We start from the raw sequence: 16,134 nt of genomic DNA, 5'->3' as shown, positions 1-16,134 counted from the left end.
ATATATAAAAAAAATGAATGATAATGAAGGTAAAGCATGCTCTTCACAGCTGTTCCTGTCTCCTGAGCAGGCACACCAGCCACCCCTCCAAGGAGAAAACTGTACCGGTACCAGCGGAAGGGTCACCATTCAATGTTGGCCAACTGTCAAGAGTGATTGAGGAGGTAGATGAAAATAGAAGCAGATGAAGCAGGCAGATCACAATGCTACCAGGAAGCAAGTACAATATGCATCGAACAGCAACCGTGGAATCATATAATTAGCGGCATCAACAAAATTGCCAATTCCCTTATCGCCTCGACACACATATGCAAGGAGAAAAGCCTCCGGGGAGCTAGTGAATGAGAGGCAGTGGCAGAACTAATAAAAAAACAAAAAGAGGATTGGCATGAACAATGGTATGAAACAGAAGAGTGTTGCTGTATCTGGGCCTAAACGGCACACACACACAAACAAAATAGACAACATGCATATTTGGCCTACTAAGATGTTTAAACTACTTTTAATGAACAGTTCTGCAGATGCTGACATTTTAAGGAGTAGGTAGCTTAAATTTCTGATTAGCTGCATTGTTGTACAAGTGTTTGCGTTAAAGATGTAATTTTGTAATGTTAAACGGAGTCAGCTTAATAGGTAGGTTGATTTCCCAGGAGAGTGTATACACTGACTCTCGCTATCAAAACACTGCTGTTCATTTCAGCATCCCAAACAGCCTAATAGAGCCAAATATATGATTTTGAGGGGTGGGGCCATCTATTTTGTCAACCAAATGGCAGGGGAAACCTGTCTGAAAACCGTCTGTCATTATTATTTTTTTTAATATATCTATTTTTTTGAGCACCAAATCAATGTGTATCTGAAAGATTAGTTGACATTTAAGACTGGAACATGACTGCTGAACCGTTGCTTAACCTACAGCTTTGCCATCATATAAATAACTGACATTTTAAACTCCATTAAAATATATGTACATTGTAATAATATTAATGAAATGTATTTACACAAAAAAAAAAAAAAAGCGATTTAATAGTGAACAGTAGGATATTAATTGAAGTTAACATATTTTATGCTAAATGATCACATGTAGAAAATAACTGCCCATTGTTAGTTCATGATACTAAATGTGTCACGACTGGGGTGCGGGGATGAACTCAGGCGCAGACAGAATGCACTACATACAGGGTTTATTAAATGACAAAAGGGGAAAACAAAACCCACAAGGGGGGAAACAAAGACTAGGAGATAGACAAATAACTTAAGACTTAGACTAGAAACAAACAATAAATAAAAGACTCTTCACTCAGGAACTCACACTACAGAAAAAAACAATCCACAGGTCTCACAACGTTTTTTCAAAGTGTAACAATGAACCGCACTAGACAGCAAACACAAGGGGATTGAAATAGGGAGACTAATGATAACCTAACAGGTGACACAGGTAAAACAATAATGACAGAACAAGGATAACAAGGGGGCGGGGCAAGGAAATGAGATAACACAAGCACATGGCCCAAAGACAAGGCCATGTGCTTGCACACAAAACACGGGCCTGTCATGATCCTGCCTCAAGACTAGAGAAAAATCAAGAAATGGAAATGGTCTGAGGTTCACAGTAACAGACCCGGAATCAGAGCTTCCATCCAAATCCAGACTCATCTCTGATTCTGCAGCGGCGTTGACAGAATCTGGCTCTGGAAAGGAGCTCACTGCAGCTGGCTCGAGAACAGCGCTCTCTGAAGCTGGCTCTGGACAAAACACGGGCCTGTCATGATCCTGCCTCAAGTCTAGAGAAAAATCAAGGACACAAGGGTAGAATCAGGACAAAGTGCATGTAATTAATGTTAACAAATCAAATTGTTGTAAAGTATCACCAACAATTTTTATTTTTAAATATTTAAATAATAAAGCAAGCTATATATGCAGTCATTGAATCAACAACCTTAAATCTGTCATCATACATTTAGGTTATCATGCAACTTTAATCAACTGACACTTTCAAGAAGATTGGATTTACACAAGAGAAGACCACATGAATAGTACTAAGGTGCAGAAACTCATATGAAATATTGAAAGATTCAGTTTTACCAATGGCACTTTCCGGTATAAAAGCATAATAAAGTGTTACTTTATTTGTTGTTCTTTTGCAGAAACTCAAATATTTATAGATGAAAAACAATATTCAATTTCCCTTTAATATGTTTAAATGCTTACAGTATTTTCCGGACTAGAAGTCACACTTTTTTTCATAGTTTGGCTGGTCCTGCGACTTATAGTCAGGTGCGACTTATTTATCAAAATTATTTGACATGAACCGAGAGAAATGAACCAAGAGAAAACATTACCGTCTACAGCCGCCAGAGGGCGCTCTATGCTGCCAGAGATGCTTCTCAGTGCTCCTGTAGTCTACACCATGAGCAGCATAGAGCGCCCTCTTGCGGCTGTAGAAGGTAATGTTTTTTCTTGGTTCTGTAACGATTCGCGACCAGTGAAACACAGAGATCCAATCGCAGGTATGCTTTATTGGGGATAATCCAAAATCGTTGTCAAACACGCCAGGGTAAAAACCAGGGGCCCGTTCTTCGTACGTCACTTATTACATCCAAGATCAAATGACACATCCAATTTCGATACTCGAAACCATGATCAGCAGTGCAGCGATTGGCTGGTGGCAAGACGGCAATGCAATGATGTCATATAATTTAAAGCAACACCTGACGAAAAACTTGACACATTTCAGTACTTTTATAAGTAAAAAACAGCCAAGCAAACAAAACTACATAAATGTTATAATAGATACATGAAACCAATAATAGATACATGTTTTCATTGTATTAGAATTTTTTTCATGATTCCCAATTATTTAGATTTGCAATTTATAATAGTTGTGCAGTCTTTACATTTTTATTTCAATGTAGAATTTATCTATTCATTTCATTTTATATTTGGACAGATTTGTTACGTTACAGCATTAATGAAAGTTTCTTAAGGGTCAATATCATGTTATCTGCATCTCCTGCGCTCCATCAAGCCACTCTTATAATAACAGTCAACATTCAAAAAAATGCACGACTCTATTATCTGTATAGCATGTGTGTAAGACTATAATACAATTATGAATACTTTTATGACAAATACATATTTCAGTGAGTAAAACTGTCTGTCTATAGTAGGCTGTTATGGACTACACAGCATTTTAATATTATTTTTAAATATTTTTTTTATCATTTTAAATTGTCCCTGGATCAGTATGATACTCTTGTAATAAATTAGCGGTGGTAGCAGACATATTTTGAGTATCAGTTCTGGTTGAAAAGAAGCGATCTAATCCTGTTTACATGAAATAAGCCTGCTCCCGAACAGGTTTAATCTTGCGGACCTATTGCTATAACAGCAACTCCGGGATGAGCTTTGAAGAACCAAACGATCCAAGATCACGCCAAATCGTCAACAATCAAATCCAGCTAACTGAGTTAGCGACATACGAAGAACGGGCCTCAGATTGCAGTCCAAACAAAAACCAACAAGAAAGGAATAGGAAAAGGGAACTCAGAATATGAGGAATGAAGAATCTCGGGGAACGAGAAGACTAGAACATCGAAGGGTAAGAACTCCATACTGGTATTTATAAGGAGCCTAATGACAATAGATTTGCTGCACTTGGTGCAATTAACTGGAGAGCAATTACTGTGAAGACAGGACCAGACTAGAGGAATTCTAGTGCCTATGGTGAAGTGCCTAAGGGGAAGTGAGCTCACTAGTGGACACCCAGGGAAACAGAAACTCGACAGCGTGAAAGGTTCTAAATAAATGCGACTTATAGTCCAGTGTGACTTATATGTGTTTTTTTCCTCGCCATGACGTAATTTTGGACTGATGCAACTTACACTCAGGTGTGATTTATAGTCCGAAAAATATGGTATTTAGTAGCGATGTTTCTGTACTTCTCTATGCTGAAATATTTTCTCACTCTACCTTTTCTGACCCCCTTCAGGGGCCACTTTAGAGTGGCCGAGACAGCTCAACACGCTGCAACTTAAGAAAGCACATGCAAATTGAAAAAAAAAAAAAAACATCAGCAAATGAAGAAAAGATCTTCATCAGTTTGACAACACAAATGTTGCAAATCATCACAACACATGCATATAACGAAACGCGCTGCAAATCATCACAACACATGCATAAATGAAACGCACTGCAAATCATCACAACACATGCATAAACGAAATGCGCTGCAAATTCTTCACAACACATACATATAAAGAAACGCCGCAAATCCTACAGAAGCAGTAGTTGTGAGTGGGGTGGCCAACACTAGCTCCGCCCCGCATTAATAGCATTAAATATTTGTAATGAGTTACAAACTAAAAAAATAAAAATAAAAATAAAAAATAAAAAAAATAATGTGTTTGTAAAATAAAAGGCTGTTAATATTGACAGCACTATTATATTATATTTAGGGGTGTAACGATACGCGTATTCGTATTGAACCGTTCGGTACGACGCTTTCGGTTCGGTACGCGGTACGCATTATGTATACCGAACGGTTCGTTGGAGTAATTAATTATATTTGGAAAAAAAAAAAAATGGAAAAAAAAAAAAAAAAAGAGAGAGATAGAAATATAATGATATGCGTTCAACAAGGTAGCCCAATAACCCAAACAACGTAACAGGCAACGCCCCTGACACTCCCGAAGAAGAAAAAAACACCATCTTATATGTTTATGTTAGGCTACTCAGCAGGCGCTCGCTCACTCAGTACGCGCTGAAGGCTCGTTGCAAAATAGCCAATGCGTTTAACAGACTAGAAATGAGAAGATCCCCCAATAACCAACAGGTCTGGTGTTTGGGTGCACTTTGGATTCCCTTTAAGCTAATATGGTGATGGCAAGAGAGTGGTGGATAAAAAAACAACGGTACGTCGCATCTGCAACATGACAGGGTACACCAGCGGGAATACAAAAAAAAAAAAAAACAAAAAAAAAAACACCAGCGGGAATATCTGGGATATATGCGTCAGTACTATCTGGGAAAAGACGAAAAAAAGGAGAAACATGCACGCAGCAAACTATCCCTGCAGCATTTAGACACTATAGCTTACAGGGAATCCAACCCAAACACCAGACCTGTTGGTTATTTTAGGATCTTATATTTCTGGTCTGTTAAATGCATTAGACATTTTGCAACGAGCCTTCAGCGCGTGCTGAGTGAGCGAGCGCCTTAGGGGCCGTTCACATATCGCTCCTAAAAACGCGTGGAAAACGCTAAGCACGTCTTTCTCCTCCTTTCCAAAGCGCTCGGGCAGAAGCGCTCATGAGGCGTCTGTCTTTGCTAAGCAACAATGACGTGCTCTCTCCATGAGACGCGGAAATTTCAGCGAAGGATAAATGGATTTGCAGCTCTAAAAATCGCTTGCAGTAGCTCTGCTACTAAATTTATTTCAAAATTGCAATCCATATACAACTATGATCAGCTGTTCCTTCATCTTGGCTGAGCTCTCAACCTTGTTACGGGAAAGGATGAAGCTGATTGGTTGGTTCTTGTCACATGACCCGCGGTGCGCTTGCGGCATTCTGAAAAGTTGAGATGTTTTTACATTTTGCTGTATCTAAAACGTATCGAACCGAACCGAACCGAACCGAACCGTGACATCAGTGTATCGTATCGAACCGAACCGTGAATTTTGTGAACCGTTACACCCCTAATTATATTATATTATATTATATTATATTATATTATATTATATTATATTATATTATATTATATTATATTATATTATATTAATTCCAATGATCATTTTTTAAAGTGAACTATTACTTTAATAACGTTAAAATATGCTTGCACTTTCTGTAACGATAAATGCAATCTTCATAACTTATATCTTTATATATAAGACACATGTTTCATACAATATTATTATTATTATTATTATTATTATTATTATTATTATTATTATGTTGTTGTTGTTGTTGTTGTAATGAATAATTGGCAATGGCTATTGAATTATAAAAAATAAATAAATAAATAAATAACTGAAACAAGGCACAGCTGAGGTAGTAATGCGCGCTACAGTGCTGAAAAATTATTTTACAGATAAAGTCTGCTCTGACAATAATTTCCTATGCATGTATATGTTTCTGTGCAGGAGAAAGCAAGAATGCATTTTGTAGATAATAAAATACAATTTTATGTTCATTTTTTGTTTATCTTGTTTATTTTTTATTATTATGTTGTTTGTTATATTTGTTGACTTTGTTCATTGTCTGTGTGGGTTTTATAGTTGTTGTGCTGTTGTAGACTTTAAGGTCCTTTGAAATGACTGAAATAATTTGGCAAAGTGATATTGAACTGTTACGTGGTCAATACCGGTCTGGAATTACTTTAGCTGCACATTCCCTGAAAAATACTGTAATTGCACACTTTAGAACATTTGTCAGCAATCTGTTTCAAGCATTCGACACATCCATAGCACTAATATGAATATAATTAGCAGCATAGATTAGCACTTCTACAAATGCAAATGTGATCACATGCAGTTTTGATTAATAATAAAAAGAACACTGTCAAATTAATGATTATTTAAATTCTTCTTATTATTATTAGTAGTAGTATAGATTAGCACGTCTACAAATGCAAATATGGTCACATTTGTAGCTACCTACAAATGTGATTTGATTTAATGTTTTGCATCCTATTGGCACCTGAATGTCAACATGTGATTGCATTACCCGATAATAAATTATATATATATATATATATATATATATATATATATATATATATATATATATATATATATATACACAGTATGTATATAGAATTATAATAAGGCTTTACTAACCAGTCAAATGTTTTCTGAGCACCAAACTGATAGCATTTCCATTTCTATGAGCAATAAACATAATAATTAATGATTACAACCTAACAGTTCCCTTTAACTTTTTTTATCACAATTTTAACCTTGACTGAAAGGTTAAATATAAATCCACCATTCATTTTCGTCAAAGTCATTTCTCTAATCTACTGTACTTACTCTCAATAAAAATGAGTTACCGTTCTGATGTCCTGACCTGAAGGAGTAAAATGAAATTTTGTCAAAAAATATTATGTTGTATTTGAGGTCAACAAGAGAGAGATGAAGTGGGTAAAGATGTGTACCTGAGCTTTCTTTTACAAAGAGAGAGAGAGAGAGAAAAAAAATGAAAAAGTGTCATTTCTTAATGTTTGAATCAACACATAATGAACACATAATAACTGATGATGAAAATAACACTGACCATAAACTTGCACAAAAATTCTGTGTTTAATTAAAGATAATAATAAAAGAGAAGCTTCTAAACACAGGAGTGAGGTGTTAACAAATTGTTGGCAAACAGTTGGGAACACAGAGAGGCTGCTAAAAACTACATTGTTAGCAATGTTATGTTTTGATTTGTTGGACAGACTTTATTACAATTTCATCATGGATTTATAATTACTGATTAGTCCCTTATGCATCCTTAAAAAAAACAACAACAACATGGACACTTGTGCTTCAAGGTTCTTATAATGACTTCAATCGGCCATTGATCAACAAAGGAATTCATATAGTATGTCTAAGTATATCTAATTAGTATAATATGACTCATTAGTCATAATTAAAACCTGAGTGGTGACAGACTGTCTAAACAAACTCCCCTTTAAGACTGTACTGTAAGTTAAGTGTTAATCACTAGGTATATTGGCAGGGATGGTGTCATATAAATGAAGAAAAAAAGTAAAATTAGGCAATTCACATGCCCTTTAATGCATGCTTAAATTCAGCATAGATTTAAAAAAGTAAAGTTTCTTTAAAAAATGGTTAGTTATGTTAAACCACCAGGTATATGTATAGAGAGAAAGCTTTTCTATACCTTAAACGATACAATGTTTAAGATGGCTGTTTTAGTGATCTGCACAACTGACATTACCCATATATTTATGTTATATTATATAGTAATGTAATATCACAGAGGCAAGAACGCTGCTTATCCTGAATATCAGTACCAATGCATATACATAACAATATTGCTGTTTTTACTGTATTTTTGATAGGGTAAATAAATACAACCTTTGTAAGTAAAAAGTATTTACATTTAATCAATTAGCAAATGCTTTTATCATAAGAGACTTACAAATGAGGTCAATGTAAGCTATCAAGATCATCAAGAGAGCAATAATATGCAAGTTATTTAGCAATAGTTAGCTTAATGCAGTACACATAGCAAGTTTTTTTTATTTATTTTTTTACATATATTATATAATAATACAAGGGAAAAGATATAGAATAGAAAAAGAACAGGACAAGCTTTGATATTGCAATAAACAGTACCATGGTAAAGTTGGTCAGAAATTACCATAAGTGGAGTTTCAAGAGTCACAAAAAACCCCCCAGCTTAATTTATAAACGGACATCGCTTTACTTACAGTAGCCTAACTGATATGACAAGGTCATTCAGTGAAGCATTTGTCCAACTGATTTACATTCCAACAAGCAATGTGAGTAAAAATTTATCATGAAAAGAAGCTGTTTAAATGAGTCATTTGCTCATGAATCATCATATTTAGTGTTCAAATGGGTCATTTATTTCAGACAGTCTTAGTAAGCAGCTACCTATGTGGGCAGTACGCACAGTGCCTTTTGAAAGTATTAATACCCTTATTATTATTATTTTTTATTTATTCACATTTTGTTATGTTGCTGCCTTATTTAAACTGCTTTAAATTTCTGGGACAGTTGAAATTTAGCTCAGGAGCATTCATTTTGCTTATAGATGTTACTACACTTCGAGTGAATTGAATCTGTGGCAAATTCAATTGAATGCGTATGATTTGGAAAGGCACACAAATATTGCTACAAGTGGGACTGCATCATAATAATTGCTGTTAATAATGTTCATCATATTGCTGACTATGTCTTTTAATTTTTTTTCTTCTAAAAAATCCTGCCATATGTGCACAAACTGACAGTCACCACTTATAAGCTACTACTAAATATTGTAGAAACATAATTTTCTGTAAAGTTGCTTTGTGATTTGTATCGTAAAAAGCTCTATTCAGATAAACTTGAATTGAATTTAATTTAATTGAATGTCTTAATAATAGGTCTAACAGCTAATAATGCATATCAGAGCAAAAACTACATTTTTACCCTGAGGTCAAAATAACTGCCTATACTGCTCAGAAACAGGTTTGTGTCAAGCCACACATCTGGGGAAAAGTTCAGAGACGCATTCTGACGCATTCTTCAAAAGAATGTAGTCTCTGTTACACTCAGTGGAAGAAGTTTGAAACAACCAGGACTCTTCACAGAGACAGCCTCCTGGTCAAACTGAGCAATTGATGGAGAAGGGCTTTGGTTTGAGTTGTGACCTCTATGATCACATGTGGATATAAGATAAATCTACAGAAGGAAAAACATAATTGCAACACTATCTGGGCTTTATGGTAGTGTGGCCAAACTCAATCCTCTCTTCAGTGAAGACACATGAAAATGCATTTAGAATTCTCAAAAAAGCACCTAAAGAACTCAGAGAGTGTGAGAAACAAGATTATCTGGTCTGATGTTCCAAGCATCATGTTTGAAGGAAACCAGGCACTGCTCATCACCTGCAGAGTACCATCCCAGCAGTAAAGTGTGCTGGGAGCAGCTGGTAGCAGCCTGGTAGCTGGTAGCAGCCTGTGGGGCTGTTTTTCATCAGCAGGGACCGAGGGAGTCATCAGAGTAGAAGAAACACCTAATGCACCGAACTATTGAGATAGCTTGATGAAAACCTAATAACCTAAGCGGTTTAGAACCTCAGACTGGGCAGCTTGAGAGGTGCACGATAAGGAGAAGGATGGCAGATAATTGCCAGCTGCTGATGAGCAAAGTATTTTGCATCAAACAAAAAAAAGACTTGAGGCTGTAAAGGTGATTCAGCAAAATATTTAGCTATGGGTTTGAATACTTATGCAATGTACTTATTTAAGCTTTATTATTATTATTATTATTATTATTATTATTATTATTATTATTATTTAAACAAATTTATGAAGTTGTGCCAATTCTGTTTTTGTATTGTAAATGTGGTGTATGGAGTGTAGATTGGGAAAAAAAGTAATTTAAAGCAAGTTAGCAAAAGGCAACAACATAACAAAATGTAAAAATGAAGGTGCATGAATATGTTCGCAAAAAGCTGTCGCAAGACAACTCGCTAGGTTTTGGAAAAGAGCTGGGTTTGAGACTGAATGCCAAGAAGAGTGTACTTTCTCCAATTCAGAGAACCACCTATCTAGGCGTAGAATGGGATTCGACCACGATGCAGGCACGTATGTCTCCTGCTCGGATCGAGTCGATCCTCACATCAGTCAAGAGAGTCAAAGAAGGGTTAGGGTGCGGTCATGAGTGGCCACCCTGCCCGCGGTCTGTGGAGTGGTCGCCATCTGACATGGCATACCAGTTGTCTAAAGATGCTAGCTGTGCATCGAGCATTGAAATATTTCCTCCCAGACCTGAGAGGTCACCATGTGTTGGTGCGCACCGACAACACATTGGCGATCTCTTATATCAGTCACCAGAGAGGTCGGCATTCGTGCCCCTTGTACAAGCTGGCACACCAGATCCTTCTGTGGTCCCAGGACAAACTCCTCTCGTTCGGAGCAGTGTATATTCCTGGGAGATTGACTGTGGGAGCAGACATACTGACGAGACAGGGGTCGAGACCCGGGGGCTTCACCCTAAGGTGAAGTAGATATGGAGAGTTTTTGGACCTCTTTGCGACTCAAGAGATATCGCAATGTCCCCTCTGTTTCTCTCTAGTTCATCCAGCTCCTCTGGGACTGGACGCTATGGTACAGACCTGGCCGAGGCTTCGTCTGTACGCTTTTCCCCCTATCGCTCTGCTCCCGGGAGTTCTGGCGAGAGTACGCCGGGACGGGGTCCGTCTGTTGTTAGTAGCCACGTTCTGGCCGAGCCCAGTATGGCTCGCAGATCTGATCTCTCTCCTCGACGGCTCTCCATGGGTGATTCCGATCAGGACAGATCTGCTCTCTCAGGCGTAGGGCAAAATATTCACCCTCGCCCGGAGTTGTGGAAGTTGTCTGTGTAGCCCCTGAGGGGGGCACAGCTCATAGCTTCCGGTCTCCCAACCGAGGTTGTTGAGACCCCCACACTCCAATCCAGAGCTCCCTCTACGAGGAAACTGTACGCCCTAAGGTTGAAACCCTTCTCCTCATGGTGCAGAGACCGCCAGCTTGACCCTGTTAACTGCCCAGTTGGTACAGTTCTGGAGTTTCTCCAAGCTAGGCTCTCTGCGGGGTTAACTCACTCCACCTTAAAGGTGTACGTGGTGGCCATAGCTGCTTACCACGTCCCTTTCAATGGTCAGTCAGTGGGTAGACACCCCCTAGTTACACGTTTCCTCCACGGTGCGCTGAGGCTGAGACCTCCAGTACGGTCCCGTGTTCCCCCCTGGGACTTGGTTGTGGTGTTAGAGGCTCTTTGTAAAGCTCCATTTGAGCCGATTCATGAATATTACTGGCAGGCCCCCTCTGTGGCCCCTACCTACTTAGACTTTGCCCCTGGTATGGCCAAAGCATTTTTATACCCTCGAGCGGGTTACATTCCTAAAGTTCCCTCTGTTACGCCACAACCCATAGTACTGCAGGCCTTCTGTCCTCCTCCCTTTCGGGAGCCAGACCAGGTGAAGCTAAATTGTATGTGTCCAGTTCGAGGACTGGACGCATACGTCCACAGAGCTGATGTGGAGAAAACCTGACCAATTGCTTGTTTGCTACGGTCCTCCTAAAAGGGTTCCCCTGCCTCTAAGCAGACCCTTAGTCGTTGGATAGTCGAAGCTGTCAATGAGTCCTATGAGTCCTCTGGTCTTCCCCCTCCTTTGGGGGCCAAGGCTCACTCTACTCGGGGTATGGCGGCCTCCAAGGCCTTCTCAGCAGGTGTGTCCCTCTTGGACATCTGCAACGCTGCGGGATGGTCCACGCCTTCTACATTTGTCAGATTCTACGATCTTGATATGCGAGCCACTCCGGGCTCTTCTGTTCTCTCGCCTCAGCTGTGCTCTTCGGATACACACTAGGCAGGGATTTGGTAGTCTGGCAGCGTGGTCATGTCGTTCCCCAAGCGTTTCGACGCAGCTCGAGTTCCTGAAAAGGAACGCCTCAAGGTTACGTATGTAACCCTAGTTCTTTGAAGGAACGAGACGCTGCGTCGCAGAGCCATACTCCCGGCAACCCTGCCGGCGCTTGCTTCCCTACTCGAAAGCTGAAGCCAGCTGCACGGTACGTGCTTTTATAGCTTCCTGGTCGCTACGTCACCCTGCCCGTGACGTCACGCCCTTCCGATGGACAGATTGCACACGATATTCAGAGTCAGTCTCGTCAGGGACGTTCCCCAAGCGTTTCGACGCAGCGTCTCGTTCCTTCAAGGAACTAGGGTTACATACGTAACCTTGAGGCGTTCTCTGTATAAAGTGCTAATGAACATCACTGCTAAATATTCATTAAATAATGAATAAATAAAAATATAATTCAGTCCAGCTATATCCCGTTAGGACTAATTAATACACTTGTATTAGAAGATGCATATAAGAGCTTTTGAATGCTCAGACAAGAGCCAGAAAGAGAAACCTGTGTGTGGGTATGACAGCCTGCTGACCATATGCTACGACTGAGCCCACCCATGGAGCAACCGCAGAGGGTCCAGCAACCAGCCCCAGTAACCAGGACTGCCAGCAGGGCACCAATGACATATAACAACTTCAGAGCATTATTTTGAATTAAGTGGAAGGAAAAATCCATCAGTTTCCTACAGCACACATTCTTCCAGATCGCATAGTCAATAACCTTCCAGGGGACAGTAGACAGCATGGTGCATACTGCATTGGATGTCCAAGATCTGCCCATGAGATGTACATCAAGTCCTAAAAAACTTACTCTAATGTTTAGCTTAAAGTAAAAACAAATGAGGTTTTGCAATACAAGGATGGGTGATCTTTGCAGATGTAATACATTCTGAATTTGTAGCATAAGTGGTGTTTCATCCTGACATTCAAAAAAGATGATTTTCAAAGATGTTTAAACATTTTCGGCTTTCATAAATTCAAACAAAGCTGACATTTCAAGATCAAATTGCAACATGTTTTGTACATAAATCCTCATATAAATAAGACTTGTTCTATCACAATGAGATTTTAGACCAAAATGGCTCTGTAATTCTGATAAAACAGTCTCAGAAAAAATAAAAATAAAAATAAAATTGATGCTTATTTGGTGTGGTGTGACAAATCACTATAGCTGTTTAGTTAGGGGTTGTTGCATAAAAAATAAAAATAAAAAAAAATAAAAAAAAACCTCAGTGATGTAACCATCCTATCAACTAACATTATTATGTATTTATCTCAGGAAAGCCCAATATCCATAGCTAGGTGGCAACCTAGAAAAAGTAACTCAAGAACAGGAGCTTTCAAAAAAGTGACATGTTTTATAATTTTATGGACATAGAGTGTCTTTACATGCAATGAGTTGTTCACAAGCATATTCCCCAAATCTGTTTAGTCATAAATACCCTTTTATGTGGTGAAGAAAACCTCTGCAAGTTATCCAGTGCTTGAACACATTTTCTGAATGAATTCAACTAAATCATCAACAATATCAACCCTTTTTGCAAACCCATGACTGATGAGTTAAAAATTAATACATAAATTTGGTATCATTATCTTTGTTATTATCTGGATGTTTACAGTTTAGACCTCTACGCCATTCATTCTCACATCTCACATACAGAGTGACAACTCACTACGTAATAGTCATGACTCTTTCCGCCCATCTTCAGGAAACAAAAGGTCAAGATGACACACAAGGGACAAATACGTGAGTGTATGTGACAGGAAGTCAAAGAAAAGAGACTTGATTTATGCAGACAAATGTCAGACAACTTGATCATAGAGTGTGAAAGTGCTGCTTTACACTCCGAAGTGTCAGAGGCAGATCTTGTTGGATCTCACAGTGCCTGACAGTCAATTAATTTTCTATTGAAAACACAAAGCATTATGATATTTCTCAAGTCAATTTCATGGTATATTTTGCCAGCGTGTTTTCAAAAGGAACCCTCCCAGCAATGTTCCTACAGTCAAACAACTTAAGCCGGTCCTACAATGCCGAATCTCTATATCTGTTCTTAATGTTAATTTCATTTACAGCAGAGATTAGTTTAGTGTAGATGTTTCAGTTTATCATGCAGTATTTCTTTCTTTCTTTTCCCCCACTGAAGGAAAAACAGGTTTTGGGAATACAGTTTCAGTGGTTTAGCAACCTGAGACCAACATTGATTCATCAATTTATTGTAGTTTTTAAACTTTAGGAGTAATGATCTGGCCATTTCTTTCTTGGTGTGCTGGTGCTAATGGACCAGTGATATTACTCCAATAAATCTCCTGACACATTCACAGAGCTCTTGGCATTCATGGAGTGCTTTAGCATGCTCTCTCTCTCTACCCATACACACACACACACACACACACACCTTACCAAATCTGACCATTTTCAAAGGTCAACAAAATTAAGTCATCATCTGTATCATGTTGACCTTTTATTGAACCTAAATGACAACCATTAACTGGAGAAAATATGTTAAAGGTTACCTTTAGTAAAAGAACACGCTCAGCTGACACCAACAATAAACCTACTACAGTGAAATGACCAGACCGAGATACTTAACACACAATGGATACATAAAGCCTTAATCTTTAAATCAATATGATGTGAATTCCAGCCACCCGCCCACTCCCCGTTCTTCCATCTAACACCTCACAGGCCTGACTACGACTGGCGCTGTAATATTTATCACATTCCATGCCCATGTCCTTTTTCAGGGCCTGAAGTAATATGTCCTGGCACACTCAACTGGACTAATGTATCAAGGCAATGACACAAAAGACTTAAAATGGGACAGAATCCCAAATCCTAATGAATCACAATTCTACTAAAGGCCTCAAGGGTCACCTGGGCAAATTCATAAAACAGTTTCTCTACTTTACGTGAGAGTTTTGCAGCACAAAACCAAATGTTTTATTCACCAGACGCTAAAAGTCTACATGAACCCTTTTCACATGTCTGGGGTTCTCAAAAGTCATTGTAGTTGGGCAGACTTCTATAGTGGTGAACGGAACCTTCAACAAATGTATGCACTAAAATGCACTCCCATTTGCTCTAATATTAAAATAAAACAACATTGTGTTTCTGTGACTTTTCAAGAGATGAAAAAATACTGAGATATTAACAGTGATCAGAGGAGTGAAAGATGTCAAATTTGTCCTCACTACCTCATCCGTTGTATTATAAACTTTCATAGTGTTAAAGGGTTAGTTCTCCCAAATTCTGTCATTATTTACTCACCCTTAAGTCGTTCCAAACCTTTATGATTTTCATTCGTCTGCTGAATACAAAATAAGATATTTTATAGAGTATATAGGCCTATATTTAATATTTAATACACTGCCACTGTTATTACTTTTGGCACAATCACACCTACTTATGTAAATTAAGCTCATTATGGATTGCATTTTATGCTCAAAACTTGGCTCAATTAACTTTGGAACCCTTACGACACACTAACTGTACATTCTGTGGACAAAAACAGAATCTGTGTAACAGATGCCAAAGAACACTGTGTAACTGATAATTATGATGTGATGGCTGGAGAGTGAAAAATCAGTCATGCTGTGAACAAGTAGGAGGGACCAAGAGTCCACTGTTCAACTCGGGATGTGGACCTTATTTCATCATAATTAACCAGTGAGATGACTAACAGAAGCAGAGTCCTTCAATCCGCCGCACGCCTTGCCAGTGTGTTTGGTCATTTGCATACAGTAATGAATCTCTAAAAAGCAAGAAGGGAGGGTTTATCATAAGTGTCATTATCTTCATATTCTAATTTGGTCACAAGGTAGTTTCTAGGAATTTTTCAAAGCAAAAACTACTAATGGCAAATAATATCCCTGGGGAGAAGGGTGTAAGATATGCTCTCAGTCTAAATTAAAATTCCTAGCTAAACTGAGCACTTTTTTTTTTTCTTTTTTATAATGCAGTGAATTACTAGAAATCTGTACTTGATTCATTCTA

The 16,134-nt window shown here is 38.3% G+C and overlaps 1 protein-coding gene across 1 annotated transcript; it reads left to right on the top strand.

Moving 5' to 3' along the window:
• Window positions 1–10,412: 10,412 nt before the first annotated feature.
• LOC128027496 (uncharacterized) lies at window positions 10,413–12,132 on the top strand. Its single transcript, XM_052615176.1, has 2 exons — window positions 10,413–10,530; window positions 11,124–12,132. Exons 1-2 carry the CDS (start codon window positions 10,468–10,470, stop codon window positions 11,772–11,774), a joined length of 714 nt encoding a protein of 237 aa, XP_052471136.1. The 5' UTR covers window positions 10,413–10,467; the 3' UTR covers window positions 11,775–12,132.
• Window positions 12,133–16,134: the final 4,002 nt, after the last annotated feature.

Source organism: Carassius gibelio, chromosome A14, assembly GCF_023724105.1.
Source record: "Carassius gibelio isolate Cgi1373 ecotype wild population from Czech Republic chromosome A14, carGib1.2-hapl.c, whole genome shotgun sequence".
Classification (NCBI taxonomy): Eukaryota; Metazoa; Chordata; class Actinopteri; order Cypriniformes; family Cyprinidae; genus Carassius; species Carassius gibelio.
This window is presented reverse-complemented; position numbering and strand designations above follow the sequence as displayed.

Bases quoted from the DNA above. Each gene is read 5' to 3' on its own strand.
- LOC128027496 (XM_052615176.1), top strand. From the start codon at position 10,468: ATGCTAGCTGTGCATCGAGCATTGAAATATTTCCTCCCAGACCTGAGA. The intron at 10,531-11,123 runs GTGCGCACCGAC...AGGGGGGCACAG, and splicing joins TGAGAGGTCACCATGTGTTG to CTCATAGCTTCCGGTCTCCC.